At 38.3% G+C, this 22,959-nt stretch overlaps 1 protein-coding gene across 3 annotated transcripts; it reads left to right on the forward strand.

The window, feature by feature from the left end:
• The first annotated feature begins 19,527 nt into the window (after positions 1-19,527).
• LOC142525371 (transcription factor bHLH30-like) lies at positions 19,528-22,443 on the forward strand. Of its 3 annotated transcripts, none has more exons than XM_075629649.1 (3): positions 19,528-19,684; positions 20,049-20,555; positions 21,496-22,443. In XM_075629649.1, exons 2-3 carry the CDS (start codon positions 20,085-20,087, stop codon positions 21,982-21,984), a joined length of 960 nt encoding a protein of 319 aa, XP_075485764.1. In that variant the 5' UTR covers positions 19,528-19,684; positions 20,049-20,084; the 3' UTR covers positions 21,985-22,443. The 3 variants fall into 3 exon arrangements, with proteins under 3 accessions (XP_075485764.1, XP_075485765.1, XP_075485763.1); XM_075629650.1 differs by having other exon boundaries at positions 19,534-19,684; positions 20,064-20,555; XM_075629648.1 differs by lacking the exon at positions 19,528-19,684 and having other exon boundaries at positions 19,728-20,555.
• Positions 22,444-22,959: the final 516 nt, after the last annotated feature.

Here is a 22,959-nt window from a genome sequence, read left to right on the forward strand (position 1 = left end):
ACTTCACGGTCGGGAATTGTGCTAAGGAGTTCTTCAAGAAACACATTCGGAAATTCTTGTACCACTACAAGAAAAATGATTTTCCGCAGCACGTCATCAACGGCGTCCATTAAAAGCACGCTGCGAATACTACTTTTAACGATGTGCACCCATATGTGCGCTGTTAATATTGTTGCATTTGACAGAAATAACGGCGTGCATTAAAAGCACGCTGCGGATAGTAATATCCGCATCATTCATTTATGTGTGCTGTTAATAAATTATATAAACGACAGCGTGCAGTTATATGTGAGCTGTTAATAAAATATGCAATTTTCGCAGTACACAATAAAAGCATGACGTTAATAGTATTATTAACAGCGTGCATATATATGTCCACTGTTAAAAGTAAATCATTTTTAAAAAAAATCGTGTTTAGACATTAACGACGTACATTAATCGCACGCCGTCAATAGTATTATTCACGGCATGCATATTATTAGCACGCTGCGGAAAATGAGTGCAAATTTTTAAATTAGTCACGGTTTTGGTGAAACCGTCGCTAATATGCGACGGTGTAAAATAAACCGTCGCAGATTTAAAATCGGCGACGGTTTAATAAAAACATTGTCGCTTTTTCGCCGATTTAAAATCAGTGACGGTTTAACAAAAACACCGTCGCTTTTAGCGACGAATATTATTAACCGTCGCTAATAGCAGACGATTCTATTTCAAACGTCGGTAATAGCGACAGTTTAATGGATAATCGTCGCTAATAATCACAAATTGCCTATAAATATCCGATTTCCCTTCCATTTTTCTTCCACACCACTTCACAACACTTGAAAATTTTCTCTTTTATATGATTTTTATTTTCGATTTAGATACGTTTTTTTTTTAAAATTTTTGGTTAATTTTTTAATTGTTAGTTAAGATATCATAGTTGTATTGTAGTTTTTTAAAAAATTTATTAAATTATAAAAGTAAATTTTTTTTTATTTTTACGAAAAATTCAGCGACGGTTAATCGCGAAGCGAAATGTAGCGACGGGTTTTTGACTGTCGCTGAATTTAAAGACCGTCACTTAATTAGCGACGGCTTATAAACTGTCGCTAAATTAGCGACGGCGTCTTCGGTTACGAACCGTCGACGATTAGCGACGGTTTTGTCGTCGCTAATATTAGATATTCTATGAATTTTAATGGGTATATTGCACGTTGCGGATAGTTGTATATGCACGCCGTGGATAATAGTATTAACATCGTGCACATGTACGCCGCGAATAATCTTGAATTTTCAACAGCTTGCAACTTTGCAGCGTGCAATGTGCGCTGCGGAAAGAGAATTTGCCCGCTGCGAAAAGCCATTTTTGTTGTAGTGTACTCTTGGAATCTTTTCTAATGCAATTGTAGTTTCTTCCTTTACCTAATTTATCATAGCTAGGTAAAACATCTTCTCTACTTTTCATGATTTTCCAAGTCTGGGAAGTAGATAAGAGGGATTTTTGTTTCTTGACTTTGCCATGATTAACGATTTCTTCTTGATTTGGAGCTCGTAGTTTGATGTTCTTCATGCGATAATCTACTAATAAATTATTCTTTCTTAACTAATCCTTTTCAAGAATTACGTCGAACTCCACCATGTTTAGTTGAATCAATTAAGCTTGAAATAGGACAATCTTGGTTTACCCTATGTGTTTTAACTGTATTACTAGTGGGAGTTGCTACTCTAAAAGTTTCAACAAGTATTTCAGGTGTGAGCCTTAATTTCTTAGTAAACCTCTTAGATATAAACGAATGAGTGACACCAAATTTAAATAATACATAAGATGATGTTTTGTTGATTAGAATGGTACTTGCCACGACATCATTCACGTCATCTGCCTCTTCATGAGTCATTGCAAACAGAGGAGCGTTAGGCTTATTTTCATTTGGATTGTTGATGGTAGCATCAATATTAGACCATGTCCTTTTACTAGGCTCAAGTCAATCAGCAATTCGATGTCTCAACTTCTCACAGTTGAAGCATGCATTAGACTTCCAATGGAATTCCCCATGATGGTGTCTATTGCAGGTGGCACATCTTGGTCTCTTGGTATATTGGGCTGGACAAAGTGCATTTGAATGGCCCACTGAACTAATTTGGTCTTTTGAATGGCTGCTTTCCTTGAGAATATTTCCCGGTAAGAGGTCGCTCATTCTTATTCTCGCTTTCCTGGTGTTTGATGACCGTCTCGGCTCTTATTGTTACGTCAATCAGATCAGCAAAGATTGTGGGTTGGTAAACTGCTAAGGATAACTGAATACGACTGTTCAGACCATGCTTAAACTGATGCATCTTCAAGGTATCAACAGTTATGATAGTGGGAGCATAGGTTTCAAGGGAGTTCAACTTTGAAGTGTACACCACCACTTATGTATCCGGAATTTGAGTGAAATTTTGGAATTCAATCAATTTATGTAGTCACACTTCATCTGGGTAGTACTTTTTCAAGACTACCTCTCAAAATTGTTGTCATGTGTAGGGGTTGTATACCGTACCGAAAATCTTATATCGTATACCGTACCGAAAATTACGGCATAAGAAAATTCATACCGATACCAATCGGCATATCGAAAATTTTGGTACATATAAATAGCATACCAGTTATACCGAAATTCTGCAGTATACCCAAATTTCGGTACGGTATCGGTATATACCGTTTCATACCGAAAAGAAGTTTACATTTTAAATTTTTTATAAATTTGTTGTTTTAAAATATTATATATTTTAAAAATTTTGTATATTTTTTTGGTATTCCGGTATATACCAAAATTTTCAAATTGCATAACGTTACCATACCGAAAAATTCGGTATTGTTACCGTAGCGTACCGTACCGAAATCTTCGGTATATTGAAATTTCGGTAAATTCAGAATTTTTTCGGTACGGTATTCTCGGTATACCGAAAATTCGATATTTTTTCCCACCCCTAGTCATGTGATTGATCTGGATTCTGTCATGGTTAATCATACTGTCTCCCACCATTTGGCTGTTTTTCCTCTAAAAATGGATTCACCAGATCCACCTTAAACTCGTTGGGAATCTTGAGTAGGTGGAGTTGGGTCTTGATATTTTTGAGCCAGTTTTGGACAACCTCGGGGTCCGAATCGCCTTTGAATGTTTGAGATTGATTCTTGCGTAGTTACTCGAAGTGATACTTGACCCCATATTTTTGAGGTCCCGGAGGTGGTGGCTATTTCCATTGACATCTAGGTTTTCCAACCCTTGGATTGTGGTAGTCACAATAGTTGCTATAGCCATCAAGTCAGCTTGACATAGGCCCAATCATGGTGGTGGAATCGTTGTTGTTGTTTCTATTTTTGTCGCGGTTTCCATAGCATGGGTTGCGGTTGTTTCGTATTGGTCTTCTGTTCATGTCCTACAAGTATACACGTTTCTAAGATATTTTCTTGCCAATATATAAATGAGTCAACAGTAATCATAAAGTTATAGTGGTCAGAACATGAAATCAATGAAATCGACCAATGAAAAAACCAAATAAATTTTTATTGATTCCAACGAAAAGGGAAAGCAATACAAATCAAAGTTTTAGGAAGTGCAAAAATAAATACAAAAGAAAGGAAATAGATTATAAATGTAACGCCCCAGATTCGACGACTGTCCTCACTGTACCAAGACGAGTCTTTTCAGCGTGCTTATGTCCTCACTCACACGCACCCTGGGAAACTTCCCAGGAGGTCACCCATCCCAAAATTGCCACAAGTCATGCACACTTAACTTTGGAATTCTTATGTGATAAGCTACCGAAAAGAAGATGCACCTTCGTGATATGAGTAGTACAAATCAAATCTTTTAAGCCCTCTTCAACTGTACAGTCCATTACATTGAACAGTCTCGGAATCCCTCTCATTCCGGTGTAGGATCGGTTCATTCATGTTCATTTAAAGCAATATATTGAAGAATTGTGTTGTATCTGTCTTAACCAAAGGTTCCAATATAACGCCCCAGATTTGACGACTGTCCTCACTGTACCAAGACGAGTCTTTCCAGCGTGCTTATGTCCTCACTCACACGCACCATGGGAAACTTCCCAGGATGTCACCCATCCCAAAATTGCCCCAAGTTAAGCACGCTTAACTTTGGAGTTCTTATGTGATTAGCTACCGAAAAGAAGATGCACCTTCGTGATATGAGTAGTACAAATCAAATCTTTTTAAGCCCTCTTCAACTGTACAGTCCATTACATTGAACAGTCTCGGAATCCCTCTCATTCCCGTGTGGGTCGGTTCATTCATGTTCCCTCCACCTAGAAGCCTGCCAGGAGCCGCTCATTGTCCGTGCAACCTCATGGCACCGGCGATCGCCCCCCGCCCTCTTCGGCCCCGGGCCTCATATGCCCACCAGCTTCCGCTTGGTTCGTCCTCGAACCACACCGTACTCGGAGAGGTCGGCTCTGATACCAACTGTAACGCCCCAGATTCAACGACTGTCCTCACTGTACCAAGAGGAGTCTTTTCAGCGTGCTTATGTCCTCACTCACACGCACCCTGGGAAACTTCACAGGAGGTCACCCATCCCAAAATTGCCCCAAGTCAAGCACGCTTAACTTTGGAGTTCTTACGTGATGAGCTACCGAAAAGAAGATGCACCTTCGTGATATGAGTAGTACAAATCAAATCTTTTAAGCCCTCTTCAACTGTACAGTCCATTACATTGAACAGTCTCGGAGCCCCTCTCATTCCGGTGTAGGATCGGTTCATTCATGTTCCCTCTACCTAGAAGCCTGCCAGGAGCCGCTCATTGTCCGTGCAACCTCATGGCACCGGCGATCACCCCCCGCCCTCTTCGACCCTGGGCCTCACAATAAATGCTTGTGACAATCGTTGATCAAGACAAACAGAATGGTTTAGAACAATCCAAAATAATAAATATAAGTTAAATAGACCAAAAATAGCATCAATCAAGCAGTTCCAAGTATTTCGGTGCAATACAATGGTTGATTGAGATTTTTCGAGAAATTTTCAAAATTGAAAAGTATGGAGATATTGATATACATGGATAGCTTACGCGATAAGGTTTCCATAACATTTTATGGAATCTAAGTCCTAGTTTCCTAGACAAAGTTAAGGGTTCCACAAAATTTTCAAAAATTAGAACACAACATAGGTGTTGAGGTGCCAATGTTTCAAATATTCTGCACTGAGGCGCCTCACATTGGCGCTGAGGTGCCCGTTCTTCAAATTTTAGACGCTGAGGTTCCTATAGCTTGAATTTTGGCACTAAGGTGCCTGCTAGGTGGACAGGTACCCCTCGTCGGTGCTTAGGAGCCCGGTGCTCGAATTATAGGCGTTGAAGTGTTTGTCTTGCGCAAATTCGCCCAAGTTTCTTCCAACCAGATTGAACTTGGTGGCGTTCTGATACCACTTAAATGTCACGCCCCTAGATTGAGGTTGGTCGACACCAGCGTGTTTGAAAATCACACATTTGGTAAACAAAAATTCTTGTAGTAATCAAATATCTAAACTAGTTTTATGAAGTTTATTTCATAAAATAGATAATTTTCTTTACAATGCGATTCAAAAAAATGCAGCAGTGGATCAGAAACTTAACAAATGCTTAATCTCAATTTAGATCTTCATCACCGGCTCCAAAACATGGCTTGTTTATCCTTATCTAACTGCTCTCTATTCTTATCTAGGAGAGATAATAAGGGGTGAGTATTTGAGGAAGTACTCAACAAGTTGTGACTGATATAAAAATCAAAGATGGACAAATTACAAGACCAAAATAATAATTTTCGATGTTTCACCCGATATAAAATAGATAGCCCACAACGAACTTCATTACTACACAATACGTGTTCATCTACAAAATTCTGACATTTTCTATGAGGTATTTTGTTTTTTAACCTCGGTCAACTATTTAATTAAGAAAATGATCTCCTCATGTGTATTTCAAATACACACGAGAATGTCATTTTCTTAAATAAATAGTTAACCGAGGTTATTTTGCAAATTTTCCCCATTTTTCTATAGGCACTTTTGTGCGAAGTAAATTATAATAACAAGCCATCATTAAATTTGAAGCACATGCAGCTTAATTGCAATAATAATAACATAAACTAGTGTTCGGATAAAACACCGATCTAAATACAGAGATGAAAACACCTCTTTCAATTTTCACTTATGATGTTTAAAAAGAAAATATGAAGTTAAGTAGGGTTCATGATAGTTTTCCTAAGCTTCCAAAGTTTCTTTTAGCCGTGTAATTAGATACTTCGATGCTACATATGGGGGCACTGCCCCCACATAGTTTGGATGGGCAAGATTCACACTACATATGTGATTTTAAAAAAATTAGTGGACCCCATGTATGTGTGGCTAAATTTGGGCCCTTGATTCTATCATGGGACAATGCCCCTACATGTAGGATGAAATCAACCGTGTAATTAGTCAGAGTCTCCTGATGAAGACCTTTCTCTGAAAATTACTTTTGTACTGTTGTGTTATTACCATAGTTAGCGTGTCAATCAGTATTTGTTTTGCTTTATTACTCACAATGGCACTTAATTTATCTTCAAACCCATGCTTATAATTGATTTCACTTTTATTTATATTCATATAATTTGACATTAATTATTGCTTTTCTTGATCTAAGAACAAAGATAATCATAATATGTAACATCTTGCGCGCAAGCTTCCTGGCAGACCAATTTTCGACATACATGTTACTGTTAAGTATTGGTGTCTTTCTTTCTTTTATTGTCAATGGAATTGATCACAACATGCATATATATATTTGGATTAAAATTAATAAATTCATGCTTAGCTTGGAAAATAGCATGATTTCTGTTTCTATTTATATTTCCATTTATTATTAATAGTACTGCATGCTTTAACATTATGTCATTGAATTTATTAAATAGTTTTTTAATAACAGCATAAGTTATATTGATGAATATTCATGTATATGAATGATATATGAGTTGGGTATAAATCAAGTATGTTGGTTTTATTGCATGCAGATTTATTGCTTTTAAGCAGTCAATTACATTTTGTACGTCTTAGCCCGCTATTTCCTTTTTCTTTTGTAATTTGGCTGTTTGTTTTCAGTTTTAGTTTTTTTTTTCCCATTAATCTAGTGATGACATTAATAACGTGTATGACACCACATCAGCGCTTGAGAAAAAATGTCACGCCCCGAGCCCGGGCTCGCACCTGCGTGATTGCACAATGGGCCCCTATAGCAACTATTTCGTATTCGTCCTCGCTTTTACGAAAATGATTAACCCAAATTGCTATAGAAGTCCATTGTAAGTCCATTATAAACTCATTTAAATCTTTAATTTTTAAGATGTGGGGCAAGGGTGTAGTGCTCAAATTCAGTACACGTATAACTCATGCATTTATTTAATTATTAAAGCATTTATTTAATTTTAAAACGAGTCCTAGTAGTGCATGAATTATTTAAATGCATTATTTTAAATTAATTATGTTTATGCGATGCACGTTAAAATATTTTTCGAGTTTCATGTTTCAGGCGATTATTCGAGGCGGGATAGAGGAAAAGACCGGTGACGATTTTTGGCAATTTGAAAGATGGTATTTTGTTTTAAGTTAAGGATGAGGCGTTTTAAATAATTTACTTAGTTTTAGCATTTTAAAGCCTTATTTATGTATTTAGTAATTTAAGAGTTTGGAATTTTTAAAATTAATGTGTAAGCATTTTAAATGGGGGGTTTGATTAAATTAGTGTGTGTTAACTTTTGATTAGTATTTAATTTAGTTAATTTAGCACTAATTTCTCCTAATTAAAAACACACACACACGTTACACACACTTACACGTTTTTACACACACTAAAACACAACACATCTACACATTCATTTTCAGATTTTTAAAGAAAGAAAACTTAGGGTTCTTGAGAGAACAAGCAGCCGCCCCCTTCCCCTCTATTTTCCAGCAAGTTTTCGGTGATTTTATTTCAAGATAATCGAGCCACCATTGTTCTGGATCAATCCTCGCGCCATCTCCGCTTCGGTATCGCCGTTTCGGTAACGTTTATCATCAAAAGGCACGTATAATCTCTCTTTTCTGCGTCGATCATGTCATAGTATGTGTTGCGTTGTTTTTATGCGTAAAATCCATGTATGATGTGTAGTAATTTGAGCAGGAAATTTATCGATGCGTATTGCAATAGTTTTTAGATCTAAAATCCCGTTTTTCACTGTATTTTGAGTTACTGCGATTTTTCAGTCGAGAATATGAGATAACTTTCAACACGAAAAATGTATAACTTTTCGATACCTTCGATTTGATATAAGATTCGAAAGTTTTTGGATAAAAATTGAGTGAGTTATGGCGTTTTTCGTGGGAGTGCTCAAACTGCGTTTTCAGAAAATTATGATATTGATGCGTTCTTGAAGTTTATTTGTTGCAGGCTTCGTTGGGGATCGACGGGCGATCGTTGTTGCGTCTAGGTATGATTATTATGATGTTGGGTTGGTATTTTGTATGTCGTTTAGTGTCGATAGGTACTCGAGCACCTTAGTAGTCGTAGGAATCGAATTGGTGTCAATTACCACATTTTTGAATTGTATGTGCCATAGGGTGAACATCGTTGCTTTGGATGTTGTACGAAATTTGTTTGATGTTATAGCATGCTAGGATGGGTCTCGGGGTGTCGATTCATAGTCCGTGCAATCGAGTCTAGAAAGTTAAGCAAAACATGTACAAAAATTTTCGTAAGTTCGCGTTCACAGTAGGTACACGGACCCATACACGGACCCTGACACGGGGTCCATGCCTTTGTTTCTTTCACGGTGTCATCCTTGCGAGCCTACACGGACCCCTAGACGGACCCTAGCACGGGGTCCGTGTCCTCACTTCTTCCCAAGTGTCACTTTTGCGCACCTACACGGAACCCCACCCGGGCCTCAGCACGGGGTCCGTGCCTTCCCTTTTCTTCACGAGTCATTCCACCGCACCTACACGGACCCGGAGCCGGACCTGGGCACGGGGTCTGTGTACTTGAGTTTTTGGGAAATATTATGGTATGCTTGGAGGTTCGATGTCTTGGTTTAGTACAATGGTTTACAAGGTCGAGTCATGGGAATTGTAGAACGTCCTAAGGGATTAAATGAGCTCGTGAGTAAGCTTGATTATTATGTCTAAGTGTATCAGTTAAGCATTCGAATTCATGTTAGAATGTGCAGCAACGGCCCCGATCGAAGTCCAATGAATCCCTCAACGCCAAGTAAGTATGTTGACGTGCAAGAAAGTATTTTAAGTTTTTGAGGTATGCTAAATGTCTTGTGACCAAATTGAATGGGTTTGAAAGTCGGTGAACGTGGCCGAGGACCTCTCCACCCCGTTAAATTATGAACGGGTTAGATCGTGGTTGGAAAGCGTTAAATTATGAACGGGGACCAACCAGCCCGTTAAATTATGAACGGGGATCTCATGTATGTGGCAGTGGATACGTCTCTGTCAGCCCAGTACTGTGGTTTGTCTGATCAGGCGTTTATTATGTATGGGTCACTTGCTTTGAAACATCCTCTACGCAAAATGAAGTCATGTATGTTTAAGTATGAACAAGTACGCAAGCATGTTTATGAAAGCTTTTAAGTTATGGCACGTCTATGTATGTATGCAAGTTCAAGCTCATTTCAAATCCAAGCTTCAAGTATGTATGTTCTATTTTAAAGTTGCATGCGATTTTATTATGTATTACTTGCTATTCTCAGTTTATACGTGTTGAGTCTTTAGACTCACTAGACTTGATCGATGCAGGTGAGGATGTCTATGAGGAGACAGGAGGTGGGGACCAAGGAGCAGGCTTGGACTGAGCGGGAGGCTAAACCCGAGGACCACCCACGTTATTTTAATATTTCTATGCAAGTTTAAAATACTCTGATTTTATGTTGTGATGAGAGAGGTTTGAGCAAGTATTTTGTTAGCAAATTTATTTGGTGATGGATGATTTCAAAGATATTTTTATGTTTGATGAGATGACGACCGTATGGATGTTTATATTTAAGAAAATTTTTAATTTTTTCGCAAATTTTAAGTAGTAAAAAGTACGCTACGTCACAGTTGGTATCAGAGCGGTGTTCTTGCAAAGGGTTACGCCTACTGCCAGTCGCAAGAAGCTCACGAAGTCACACCTCAAGTCTGTAAGTTTCAAAGTTTTAAATTTATGTTATGTAGTAAGCATGTAGTTCTGATTTCAGCATGTGCATGTTTTTAAGTTCAAGTACTTGCAGCTTATGTTGTTTATATCATGTTCATGCATGTTGGGTTTACGTGTTGAGTAAATGTGGGAAAAGTATACCTCCTAGACGTAGGATTGTGCGTGAAGCAGGAGATGAGAATAGGAAGCCCAGGATGGGGAGAGGGCCACTCCTCCTCGTCCACTGCCAGATATGCAGGGTTAGAAGCTTGTAGGGATGACTTAGTTCGTCGCATAGTTTGCGGGGAACCAAGCTACAGTGGATGCAGGGGCGAGGCCCTAGAGGTTTAGGAGGATGGATCCTAAGGAGTTCTCGGGGACTACTGACCCGATGATAGTAGAAGGATGGATTAAGTCCATCGAGGTAATCTTTGCGTTTATGGAGCTGCAGGATGAAGACAGAGTTAGATGTGCAATCTTTTTGTTGACAGAGGACGCCAGGCTATGGGGGGAGAGCGCGTCCATGTCGGTGAATCTGCAGACTCTGTCATGGGATGAATTTAAGGAGGTCTTTTACTCCAATTACTTCAATGAGGAAGTACGATCCAGACTGACTAGGGAGTTTATGACGTTGCGTTAGGGGGATAGCAGCGTTGCGGAGTTTGAGAGGGGGTGTCACTTTGTACCCCTGATTGCGAATGATGCGCGTGAGAAGTTGAGGCATTTTATTGTAGGTTACGGCCGATCTTGCGTCGTGATGTGAGGGTTGCTGGTACGACGACTTATGCAGTTGCCGTGTCGAGAATTTTGGCGACAGAGCAGGACTAGAGGGATATTGAGGTCGATAGGCAGGGCAAGAGGCCCTATCAGGCACCTCGTCTTGAGGAATCTTCGTAAGTCATTAAGAAACTTAGGATTAAGTGGATATGAGCACTGGAATTAGGTTATCTAAGACTACTTTGGTTGTGTAAGCTTTAATTTCAAGTTTATGAAATAGGTGATTATACGAGGATATTTGATTAAATAAAAACAAAAGGGAATTAGTTGTATTCAACATAGGTTAGTAATGGTCGAATATTAAGATTTTTATCGAGTAAGAAATTTAAAATCTTTATGTGAGGATTCTAGAATTCTGTGGGTTATAAGCGAAGTTGATTTATTAGAATTAGTCCATCATTAACAAGGGAAAACTTATTAAGCTTTATACGTTAGAATGAATTAAGTACTGAGGATACGTCAAAGTGTGACATTCGTTCCAATGAGGAGGGTTTAAGTTTCTTAGGCCTCAACTATAATGTAATTGAGAAAGAAATAGTTTAAGCATGTGTTTGATGCTAGGAAGGTTTTATTATCTAAGCAGAATATCGATAATGTATATTTTGGGGTTTTATGGATTAATGTTACTCGAAATTTAAGATTTGCAACAATCTTTATTTGGAATGTACTTATAAATGGCTAAGTTACGTAAGTTTGGTGTCGTAAGGTAAAGATTCGATTCAAGGATCGTAGGTCAATGTTATTACTGGGTTAAGATAAGGTTTAACTTTTGAGTGTAGAACCAAGGATAGAAGTTGATCAGTAACTTTTGGTGCTAAGATGTCTTAGGTTGAACTGAATAAATGCTAAGGTAATAGATCGATGAACATTACGGGTATAGTATAAGGAAAGTGAGATAAGATAAGTTTGAACCTCCATTTCTAATATTGGAAATTGTGAGAAAAGTCAGAATTCGAGGTCATAGTAAAGTAAAACTAAGACAACCTTCAGGACTAGATATGAACATTACGAGTTTTTAGCGACTAATGCTCCAGCAATTTTCATGGACCTCATGAATCGAGTATTTCAGCCTTACCTCGACCAGTTCGTCATAGTATTTATTGACGATATCCTTATTTACTCGAAGGGCCACGAGGAGCACAGTCAGCACTTGAGGACACTATTGCAGACTTTGCAGAGTCGCAAGTTATTTGCAAAGTTCAGTAAGTGTGAATTTTGGTTTGAGAATGTAGCATTTTTGGGTCATATAATTTCTAGCAGCGGCATTGAGGTGGATCCAGCGAAGGTAGCAGCCGTTAAGGAATGGGTTGAACCGAAGAATGCATCAGAGATCCGCAGTTTTCTAGGATTAGTCGGCTACTACCGTAAGTTCATTCAGGGGTTTTCGTCCATAGTAGTGCCACTCACTTCGCTGACCAAGAAGAATGTTAAGTTCGTGTGGAGTGGCGAGTGTCAGAAGAGCTTCGATACTTTGAAGCAAGCTCTTATTTCGACGCCAGTGCTAGCCATGCCAACAGGGCAAGGTGATTTTGTGCTATACACCAATGCATCTAAGCTCGGGTTAGGCGCAGTACTGATGCAACAGAGTCGAGTTATAGCTTATGCTTCCAGGCAGTTGAAAGTGCATGAGAAGAACTACCCGACTCACGACCTGAAATTAGCCGCCGTTGTCTTTGCATTGAAGATTTGGAGACATTACTTGTACGGCGAGAAATGTCAGATATTTACCGATCACAAGAGTCTCAAGTATTTCTTCACGCAGAAGGAATTGAACATGAGACAGAGACGGTGGTTAGAATTGGTGAAAGACTACGACTGCGAGATTAGCTACCATCCGGGAAAGGCTAATGTCGTCGCAGACGCCTTGAGTAGGAAAGTGGCAGTTGTAGCACAGTTGTCAGCACAGAGACCTCCTCAGTCTGAGATTCAGAGGTTTGATTTAGAAGTTTTTCGCAAGGGAAGAGCTCCAAGGCTGTCTAATCTGACAGTCCAATCTTCTTTGCTAGACCGTATTCGTGCGGGCCAACCTTCAGGCGAGCAGTTGCAGAAGTGGAGTCTGAAGGATGAAGCCAAGGACAGTGTACTCTGCATAGTGTCAGATGGTATTGCGAGATACAGAGGCAGAATGTGGGTGCCTAGCGTCAATTCGATCAGAGAGGATATTCTGACAGAGGCACATGCCTCTCCGTATTCTATCCACCCAGGAAGTACCAAGATGTATAAGGACCTACAGATTCTGTATTGGCGGCCAGGGATGAAGAGAGACATCCGCAGGTTTGTGTCTGAATGCCTCACTTGTCAGCAACTGAAGGCAGAACATCAGAGGCCAGCGGTATTGGTTAAGCCACTCCCCATCCCAGAGTGGAAATGGGAGAACATCACGATGGACTTCGTCGTTGGATTGCCTAGATCAGTCAGAGGCTTTAATGCCATTTGGGTTATTGTGGATCGACTCACGAAGTCAGCACACTTTTTGCCAGTGAAGATGACTTTCTCCATGACGCAGTATGCTGAGCTTTATATCAAGGAAATAGTCCGTCTACATGGGTTCCCAGTTTCAATTGTGTCCGACAGGGACCCGAGGTTTACGTCGTCTTTCTGGAAGAGCTTACATGCAGCCATGGGGACAAAGTTGTTGTTCAGTACAGCTTTTCACCCGCAGACAGATGGCCAGTCTGAGCGAGTGATTCAGATTTTGGAGGATTTGCTAAGGGCCTGTATGATTGATTTTCAAGGGACTTGGGAGTCTAAGCTATCGCTAGTGGAGTTTACCTACGACAACAGTTTCCAATCATCTATAAGTATGGCTCCTTACGAGGCGTTGTATGGACGGAAGTGCAGATCACCAGTCCATTGGGATGAAGTTGGTGAGAGAGCAGATCTTGGCCCAGAGATAGTTTAGCAAACTGCAGATGTGGTGGTCAAGATCCGTGACAGGAGGAAGACCGCCCAGAGCCGTCAGAAGAGCTATGCTGATAAGAGGAGGAGAGATCTCGAGTTTGCCGTTGGTGATCGTGTATTCGTCAAGATAGCACCTATGAAGGGTGTTATGAGATTTGGGAAGAGAGGTAAGCTGAGTCCGAGGTTTATTGGACCTTTCGAGATTCTTGACAGAGTTGGGACATTAGCTTATCATGTAGCCCTTCCGCCGAATCTGGCCGGGGTACACAATGTGTTCCACGTCTCTATGCTGAGGAAATATCTGGCCAATCCTTCGCATATTCTGAGCTATGAGCCGTTACAGCTTGCCCCAGATCTGTCGTACGAGAAACGACCGATTCAAATCCTAGACAGACAGGAGCGCAGACTCTGGAACAAAGTGACTAAGCTAGTCAAAGTTCAGTGGCTGAACCAATCGGTGGAAGAGGTCACTTGGGAGTCCGAAGCGGCCATGAGAATTCACTACCCAGAGTTGTTTGGTAAGATTTAATTTCGAGGACGAAATTTATATAAGTGGGGGAGGAACTGTAGTGCCCAAATTCAGTACACGTATAACCCATGCATTTATTTAATTATTAAAGCATTTATTTAATTTTAAAACGAGTCCTAGTAGTGCATGAATTATTTAAATGCATTATTTTAAATTAATTATGTTTATGCGATGCACGTTAAAATGTTTTTCGAGTTTCATGTTTCAGGCGATTATTCGAGGCGGGATAGAGGAAAAGACCGGTGATGATTTTTGGCAATTTGAAAGATGGTATTTTGTTTTAAGTTAAGGATGAGGCGTTTTAAATAATTTACTTAGTTTTAGCATTTTAAAGCCTTATTTATGTATTTAGTAATTTAAGAGTTTGGAACTTTTAAAATTAGTGTGTAAGAATTTTAAATGGGGAGTTTGATTAAATTAGTGTGTGTTAACTTTTGATTAGTATTTAATTGAGTTAATTTAGCACTAATTTCTCCTAATTAAAAACACACACACGTTACACACACTCACACACACTTACACGTTTTTACACACACTAAAACACACAACACATCTACACATTCATTTTCAGATTTTTAAAGAAAGAAAACTTAGGGTTCTTGAGAGAACAAGCAGCCGCCCCCTTCCCCTCTATTTTCCAGCAAGTTTTCGGCGATTTTATTTCAAGATAATTGAGCCACCATCGTTTCGGATCAATCCTCGCGCCATCTCCGCTTCGGTATCGCCGTTTCGGTAACGTTTATCATCAAAAGGCACGTATAATCTCTCTTTTCTGCGTCGATCATGTCATAGTATGTGTTGTGTTGTTTTTATGCGTAAAATCCATGTATGATGTGTAGTATTTTGAGCAGGAAATTTATCGATGCGTATTGCAATAGTTTTTAGATCTAAAATCCCATTTTTCACTGTATTTTGAGTTACTGCGATTCTTCAGTCGAGAATCTGAGACAGCTTTCAACACAAAAAATGTAGAACTTTTCGATACCTTCGATTTAATATAAGATTCGAAATTTTTGGATAAAAATTGAGTGAGTTATGGCGTTTTTCGTGGGACTGCTCAAACTGCGTTTTCAGAAAATTATGATATTGATGCGTTCTTGAAGTTTATTTGTTGCTGGCTTCGTTGGGGATCGACGGGCGATCGTTGTTGCGTCTATGTATGATTATTATGATGTTGGGTTGGTATTTTGTATGTCATTTAGTGTCGATAGGTACTCGAGCACCTTAGTAGTCGTAGGAATCGAATTGGTGTCAATTACCACGTTTTTGAATTGTATGTGCCATAGGATGAACATCGTTGCTTTGGATGTTGTACGAAATTTGTTTGATGTTATAGCATGCTAGGATGGGTCTCGGGGTGTCGATTCATAGTCCGTGCAATCGAGTCTAGAAAGTTAAGCAAAACATTTACAAAAATTTTCGTAAGTTCGCGTTCACAGTAGGTACACGGACCCATACACGGACCCTGACACGGGGTCCGTGTCTTTGTTTCTTTCACGGTGTCATCCTTGCGAGCCTACACGGACCCCTAGACGGACCCTAGCACGGGGTTCGTGTCCTCACTTTCTTCCCAAGTGTCACTTTTGCGCACCTACACGGACCCCCACCCGGGCCTCAGCACGGGGTCCGTGCCTTCCCTTTTCTTCACGAGTCATTCCACCGCACCTACACGGACCCGGAGCCGGACCTGGGCACGGGGTCTGTGTACTTGAGTTTTTGGGAAATATTATGGTATGCTTGGAGGTTCGATGTCTTGGTTTAGTACAATGGTTTACAATGTCGAGTCATGGGAATTGTAGAACGTCCTAAGGGATTAAATGAGCTCGTGAGTAAGCTTGATTATTATGTCTAAGTGTATCAGTTAAGCATTCGAATTCATGTTAGAATGTGCAGCAACGGCCCCGATCGAAGTCCAATGAATCCCTCAACGCCAAGTAAGTATGTTGACGTGTAAGAAAATATTTTAAGTTTTTGAGGTATGCTAAATGTCTTGTGACCAAATTGAATGGTTTTGGAAGTCGGTGAACGTGGCCGAGAACCTCTCCACCCCGTTAAATTATGAACGGGTTAGATCGTGGATGGAAAGCGTTAAATTATGAACGGGGACCAACCAGCCCGTTAAATTATGAACGGGGATCTCATGTATGTGGCAGTGGATACGTCCCTGTCAGCCCAGTACTGTGGTTTGTCTGATCAGGCGTTTATTATGTATGGGTCACTTGCTTTGAAACATCCTCTACGCAAAATGAAGTCATGTATGTTTAAGTATGAACAAGTACGCAAGCATGTTTATGAAAGCTTTTAAGTTATGGCACGTCTATATATGTATGCAAGTTCAAGCTCATTTCAAATCCAAGCTTCAAGTATGTATGTTCTATTTTAAAGTTGCATGCGATTTTATTATGTATTACCTGCTATTCTCAGTTTATACGTGTTGAGTCTTTAGACTCACTAGACTTGATCGATGCAGGTGAGGATGTCTATGAGGAGACAGGAGGTGGGGACCAAGGAGCAGGCTTGGACTGAGCGGGAGGCTAAACCCGAGGACCGCCCACGTTATTTTAATATTTCTATGCAAGTTTAAAATACTCTGATTTTATGTTGTGATGAGAGAGGTTTGAGTAAGTATTTTGTTAGCAAATTTATTTGGTGATGGATGATTTCGAAGATATTTTTATGATTGATGAGATGACGACCGTATGGATGTTTATATTTAAGAAAATTTTTTATTTTTCCGCAAATTTTAAGTAGTAAAAAGTACGGTACGTCACAAAGGATATCACAATCACCCCTCCATCAGAACGCGACGTCCTCGTCGCGGCCTGACCGCTCGATCCACTAGCACCGAGAATCTAGAGGTGCCTCCTACACAGGTTCAAGAGGTGGCTCCCGTCATGTAACACTTTGACCCGCAGGTTCAAGAGGTGGATCTCATGCACGTAGCATTTTGCCCCGCATAGCACTTATTTTTCGGTGTTTCTTGCTGGTGACTTGCTCTGATACCATTCTGTCACGCCCGAGCCCGGGCCCGCGCCTGGGTGACTGCATAATGGACCCCTATAGCAACTACTTCGTATTCATCCTCCCTTTTATGAAAATGATTAACGCAAGTTGCTATAAAATTCTATTGTAAAGCCCATTATAAACTCATTTTAAATATTTAGTTTTTAAGATGTGGGACAAGGGTATCATAAAAAATATGTCTGCCACAACATATGTTTTTTCTTTGTTTCAATGACACCAAATATCGAAGGGGCTTCATTGTTTGTCGTGTTGGCAACGTTCCAGTGTAGAATTCACAAACGAAGGATTTGTAGTTGAGCTTAAATCTTTATATACTACATGAAATTTCTCTTGCTGCAAATGGAATTTCAAATTCGTCGTATAGACAAATTTTGATTATGGTTTGAAATCCTACACCGACAACTGTCGAATTTTAGATTCAGACCATAGTATATATGTATCTGTGTTTGTGTGTGTAAAAACTTATGTATAATTTCAAAATATTGTGGAAGTACCAGACATATCTAGTTACAGTTACTCCGCATTTAAAGCTGAGAAGCAACACAGTATTCAAAATCTGAATCATTGCACCTCCATTTGAAGGCACAAGAAAACTGCATGTAAGTCCACTGTTGGTTGAAAAAGAAAAAAAGCCTTACAGTTCACCATTTACATCCATTTTGTTGGTTTTTTCCAATACCATATCCCAAATACTTCAAAACCCACAAACACCACCTGGGAAAAAATCCAGCTGAAAAAAATTCATGTCCTTAACATATATAATGATGATGAGACATACACCTTGGATTAACGTTAATGAAAATATTTTGCTGCCCATTTTATTTACTAAAATGCAGGCAGTACAGTTTCCAGCAACAAGATAAATTATCTTTAATTAATATTAATAAATTCCAAAAGAGAAAATAATGAAGAATAGCTAGAGGTGGCAACTGAAACCGAGGAAGCTATTGAATATAGAGACAGAAAACTGTAAGCAAGAATATAGTGAGGTAGCTAGCTAGGGTGGGGTGGGTATGGTGGGGTTGGGGTGTGTTCTAAGACACAATGATTACATTGGGTCTTGGGGAAACAGAAAGTTTTGGCGTGGAAATAGGTGTAGAGAAAGGGCATAATACATATGGAAGAACGTGGGGAAGCTTGACCATGGTACAAAACCCTTTTTATCATCACACACACTAATGTATATTATTTACTTATTTATTATTAATTCACCGTTAGTTTTTATTTTTTTTTATTATTGGGATATATATATAGTACTTATGTGTCGAGTTATAGATATTCACATTAATTTATTTGAACCATTGATTATGTGGTTTATTGACATTTATTTGGAACATAAAATTAATTTGTATGTTATGATCTGTGTGTCGTGTGAGTGTTTCCTTTTCCTTTTCCCTTTTTTTAAATTGAAATTATCTCTTTTTTTAAAAAAAATTTATTTATATATACGCTTTTTATCCGATTATGGCAAAGCGACATGCTATAGTATTATAGTAGGTCTTTTGTGAGATGATATCATGAATCTTTATCTGTGACACGGGTCAATCCCTACCGATATTCACAATAAAAAGTAATACTCTTAGCATAGAAATAAGTAATATTTTTTCATAGATGACCCAAATAATAGACCTGTCTCATAAAATATGACATCTGAGACCGTTTCACACAATTTTTTACCATAGTATTATGATATGAGTTGTATGTATATGTTTCGATTTTTATATTTACTTGTACATGTTATTAAAGTTTGTGTGATATATAGAAAAAAATACTTCTGATGAATGTAATGTAAGCTTATGAAGGTGGATATAAATAATCTATTTTAATTTTATCAATTTTTTCATAAAATAAATAAAGTCTATAAATATTTATTGATTAATGTAAGTTTATTACACTATCAATTTCAGACGTTTTAATCTTCTCTTTTAAAATTTGAGTGGCTCTTTCAAGAAAAAAGAAGGGGTATGTACGTGTATATACCATATACTTTAATTTTATCAATATCAAGAAAAAATAAAATCTAATACGACACGCACCAAGAAAACCAACGGGGTTGAATACTTGGTGGGGATCAGCCAAGAGAAAAAAGAAAACAAATAAACCAAAAGCTAGCATACCAACAATGCACAATATAATTAAAAGAAAAAGGTTAATCAATGGTAGGATAAAAGGGGTTCTTCTGTCTATACCATTCACTAAAATCACCACTTCTTAAAGGCTGTGGCAGAGGAAGAGAAGAAGCAAAAAAGTCTAAAGATTAAAGGGGCAAAAATACTCTCCGTCTCGTATAAAAAAAACAAAGGTACAAATCTTTATACTAAATCCCTACTCACATAATCCCCTTTTGCCTCCATATGAAGTAGAATCCAAGTTTCTTGATTCTTTACTCTTATTATTTCTTTTCATCTTTATGTGAAAAAAAGATGAAATGATTATGAAACAACCCTAAAGTTCGCTTCATTTTTGACCTCTTTTGTAGCCTTAGTTTACCAAGAAATTATACATGTACCTCAATCCACATGCGTATACTTATAAATTGAGGTGGGGTTTCAAGGGTTTGAGGGCTTCGATATATTATTATGTATGGAAATAACAAGAAAGAAGAGAATCAAGAAAATATTTCACCTGACATACATTATATAACTCAAAATATTAATATTGATCAGGGTTTCCAAATTCAGGAGCCATCACTTATTCAAGATATGCAGCATCAAAATGGTACTGATGCTTATATTGGAGTTGGAGGTAATGTAGGGGGAGGATCAACTTTAACATTCCCTGAGATATCACAAATCCTACCGCCATGGACTCACCCCTTCAATCCGGTCTTTCCGACCCGTGATCACGACCCGTTTCTTCTTCCTCCACCGCTGCCAGCGTCGTCCTATGGTGGTTTGTTTAATCGAATGGCTTCCGGGTTACAGTTCGGGTACGATGGACCAGGTTCGGACCATCAAATGAGGCTTATCTCTGAATCCTTATGCCAAATGGTCAACCCCAATTCGACCCCTTTTGGGCTCCATGCTGAGCTGCAGAAAATGACGGCTCAAGAAATTATGGATGCAAAGGCTCTTGCTGCATCTAAAAGCCACAGTGAAGCTGAGAGGAGGCGTAGAGAAAGGATCAATAATCATCTAGCTAAGCTGAGAAGCTTACTCCCGAGCACCACTAAAGTAAGAGAAATGCAACAATTGAATTCAACACTTTATTGCATTTATCATTATTATATTACTGTACCATCTAATTACTTATTCACATTATTAGTGTTCACACCAAATCTAAAGTTTAGTTTTGTGTAGTCTTTTCTGGGTTCAAAGATTTTTCCAAGATTACATGCTAAGATTCTTCTTAGGTACTTATAAAAGAACTGGATTTCATATGACTAGTGGATATATGATTAGGTGGGAAAAATGACATAAAGGGTTCTCATTTTATATCACACAGTACTTTATCAATTTTGTAATTTATTCAATAATTTCTTAACCTTTTTATTGATGAAATGCCACAAAATTCCAAGTGTTGTTTTCGAGAAATTGGAAAAAGGGGACGGAGGGAAAGGGAGCAAGCGTTAATATCGCTCAGTTTGATATAATAAAGAGAAACCAAGAAGCAGTCCAAAAGCTTCCATGGAAAATTCTTGCCGGAATTTGCTGTCAAAATATTTAATAGAAAGATTCTTAAAGATTAATAAAAGACGGACAAAGAAGCATTCTTGTCAGTAATTCGGCTCGTTTTTCACACTTTATTATTACCTATGTTTGTTTCCCCGAACCCCATCCTCGACATTTAACACCGAACATACTAAAAGAAGCAGGATTTTGGTCCCATGATTCAAATCTGTTACTAGCTAGCCATTTTCTGCAAACCCTTTTATTTTCTTACAAGTCTTTATCCGTTTATCCACAAACATTGTGATATATGGCAAATGTTTGGTAGATTAACTGTGTAGTTTGTTTTTTATTTCCATTTTTCATTGTTTCCTTATGGAAGTAATTAATACTCTTGAAAATGAAACCCTTCGTTTCAACAACTAAATTTTACCCCACCCATAAAAATGTTTCCTTGTGTTTCATACGCAAACTTTCATCAAAGGTGTATATTATGCTTTTTCAGACAGACAAAGCTTCATTACTAGCAGAAGTGATCCAACAAGTGAAGGAGCTAAAGCGCCAAACTTCTCTAATAGCGGAAACTAGTCCGATCCCTACTGAAACCGATGAACTAATCGTGGATAATGCATCAGAAGAAGATGGTAAATTATTGATCAAAGCATCGATTTGCTGCGAGGACCGATCTGACCTCTTGCCAGACCTAATCAAGACTCTCAAATGTTTAAGGTTGAAAACTCTAAAGGCCGAAATAACCACACTTGGCGGCCGGGTTAAGAATGTTTTGTTCATCACCGGAGATGACGAAGATTCGAATTACCATAATATTACTGATAATGAAGACCAGATTCTACAGCAGCATGAATACAGTATAAGTTCAATACAAGAAGCACTCAAAGCAGTGATGGAGAAATCCAATGGTGAGGAGTCTGGTTCTGTAAGCGTTAAAAGGCAAAGAACCAATATCAGTATCCTTGAACACGGGTCCCTTTAAAAGATACTATATGCTAAAAATATCGCCTTTTTTTTTTTTTTTGGCCTTCACATTTTTAAATTTCCCCCATTTTTAAAATGGTGTGGCTTTTGGGTTGTGTTTCTCTTGATAAATTACATATATGTTGGCATATTATTTTGACATTAGTTACAATATCAAAACATATATCGCTAAGTGGCAGTGCTACCGCCCACGTCCACCGCCATCGCCTCCACGTATTTGTTGTGTCAAGCTCTACGGTACTAAAATTCTCCCAACGAGGAACATACTGTGTTTTTTGGAGGCAATGGAGGTTGTGACGTACCAATTTGTGGGAATTATAATTTATATTTATTAAAGCAAAGGCATGTTACACTTTGTCCCCTTTTTTATTAATTTTATGCAATGGTCATCATATATACACGTTGACCATGGGTGCTTTATGTATGGAATTATATTTAGTGCAAGATTTTTAGTTGATCTGGTTGTGTGATAAGTTTAAATATCTAATCCTGATTCACTTGATTTGCTTCTCTAGTTTTTATTAATTTGTGATGATTATATATATCCATCAAAGAAAAAATCTTCTTGCTTTTCGTCTTTAGTTTTTTCTATTTAGTATATTTTTTAACTGTCAAAATTAAGTTTTTTACTTTATCTACTCTGCCAAAATTTCATCTCTTATTTACTTTATTTATTCCATATCAGTTACTTGGTCTTGGAACAGTGGAAAAATTACTATATATTATTTTAGCTACCTATACTCTTCAAACTATTTTATAGAATTCGTATATCCAGAATTTTAAATCTTTATTCATTAACAATTTTCTTTTCTTATGTTATAGTTTTCATTTAAATATATTTCATATTTATCATATAGTACTTAATAAAATAATTTTTTTTCTATTTTAAACATTCTAATTATCAAGCGTGTTGTTTGCTGAGATAGAAAAAAAGTTTAGAGTAGTGCATGAAATCTTTTAAAATTTTCTGAAA

The sequence above is a fragment of the Primulina tabacum genome, chromosome 14, assembly GCF_025594145.1.
Source record: "Primulina tabacum isolate GXHZ01 chromosome 14, ASM2559414v2, whole genome shotgun sequence".
In the NCBI taxonomy this organism is placed as follows: Eukaryota; Viridiplantae; Streptophyta; class Magnoliopsida; order Lamiales; family Gesneriaceae; genus Primulina; species Primulina tabacum.

Coding starts and splice junctions, on each gene's coding strand:
- LOC142525371 (XM_075629648.1), top strand. CDS start 19,962: ATGTATGGAAATAACAAGAAAGAAGAGAATCAAGAAAATATTTCACCT. Junction 20,556..21,495: donor TACTCCCGAGCACCACTAAA/GTAAGAGAAATG, acceptor ATGCTTTTTCAG/ACAGACAAAGCTTCATTACT.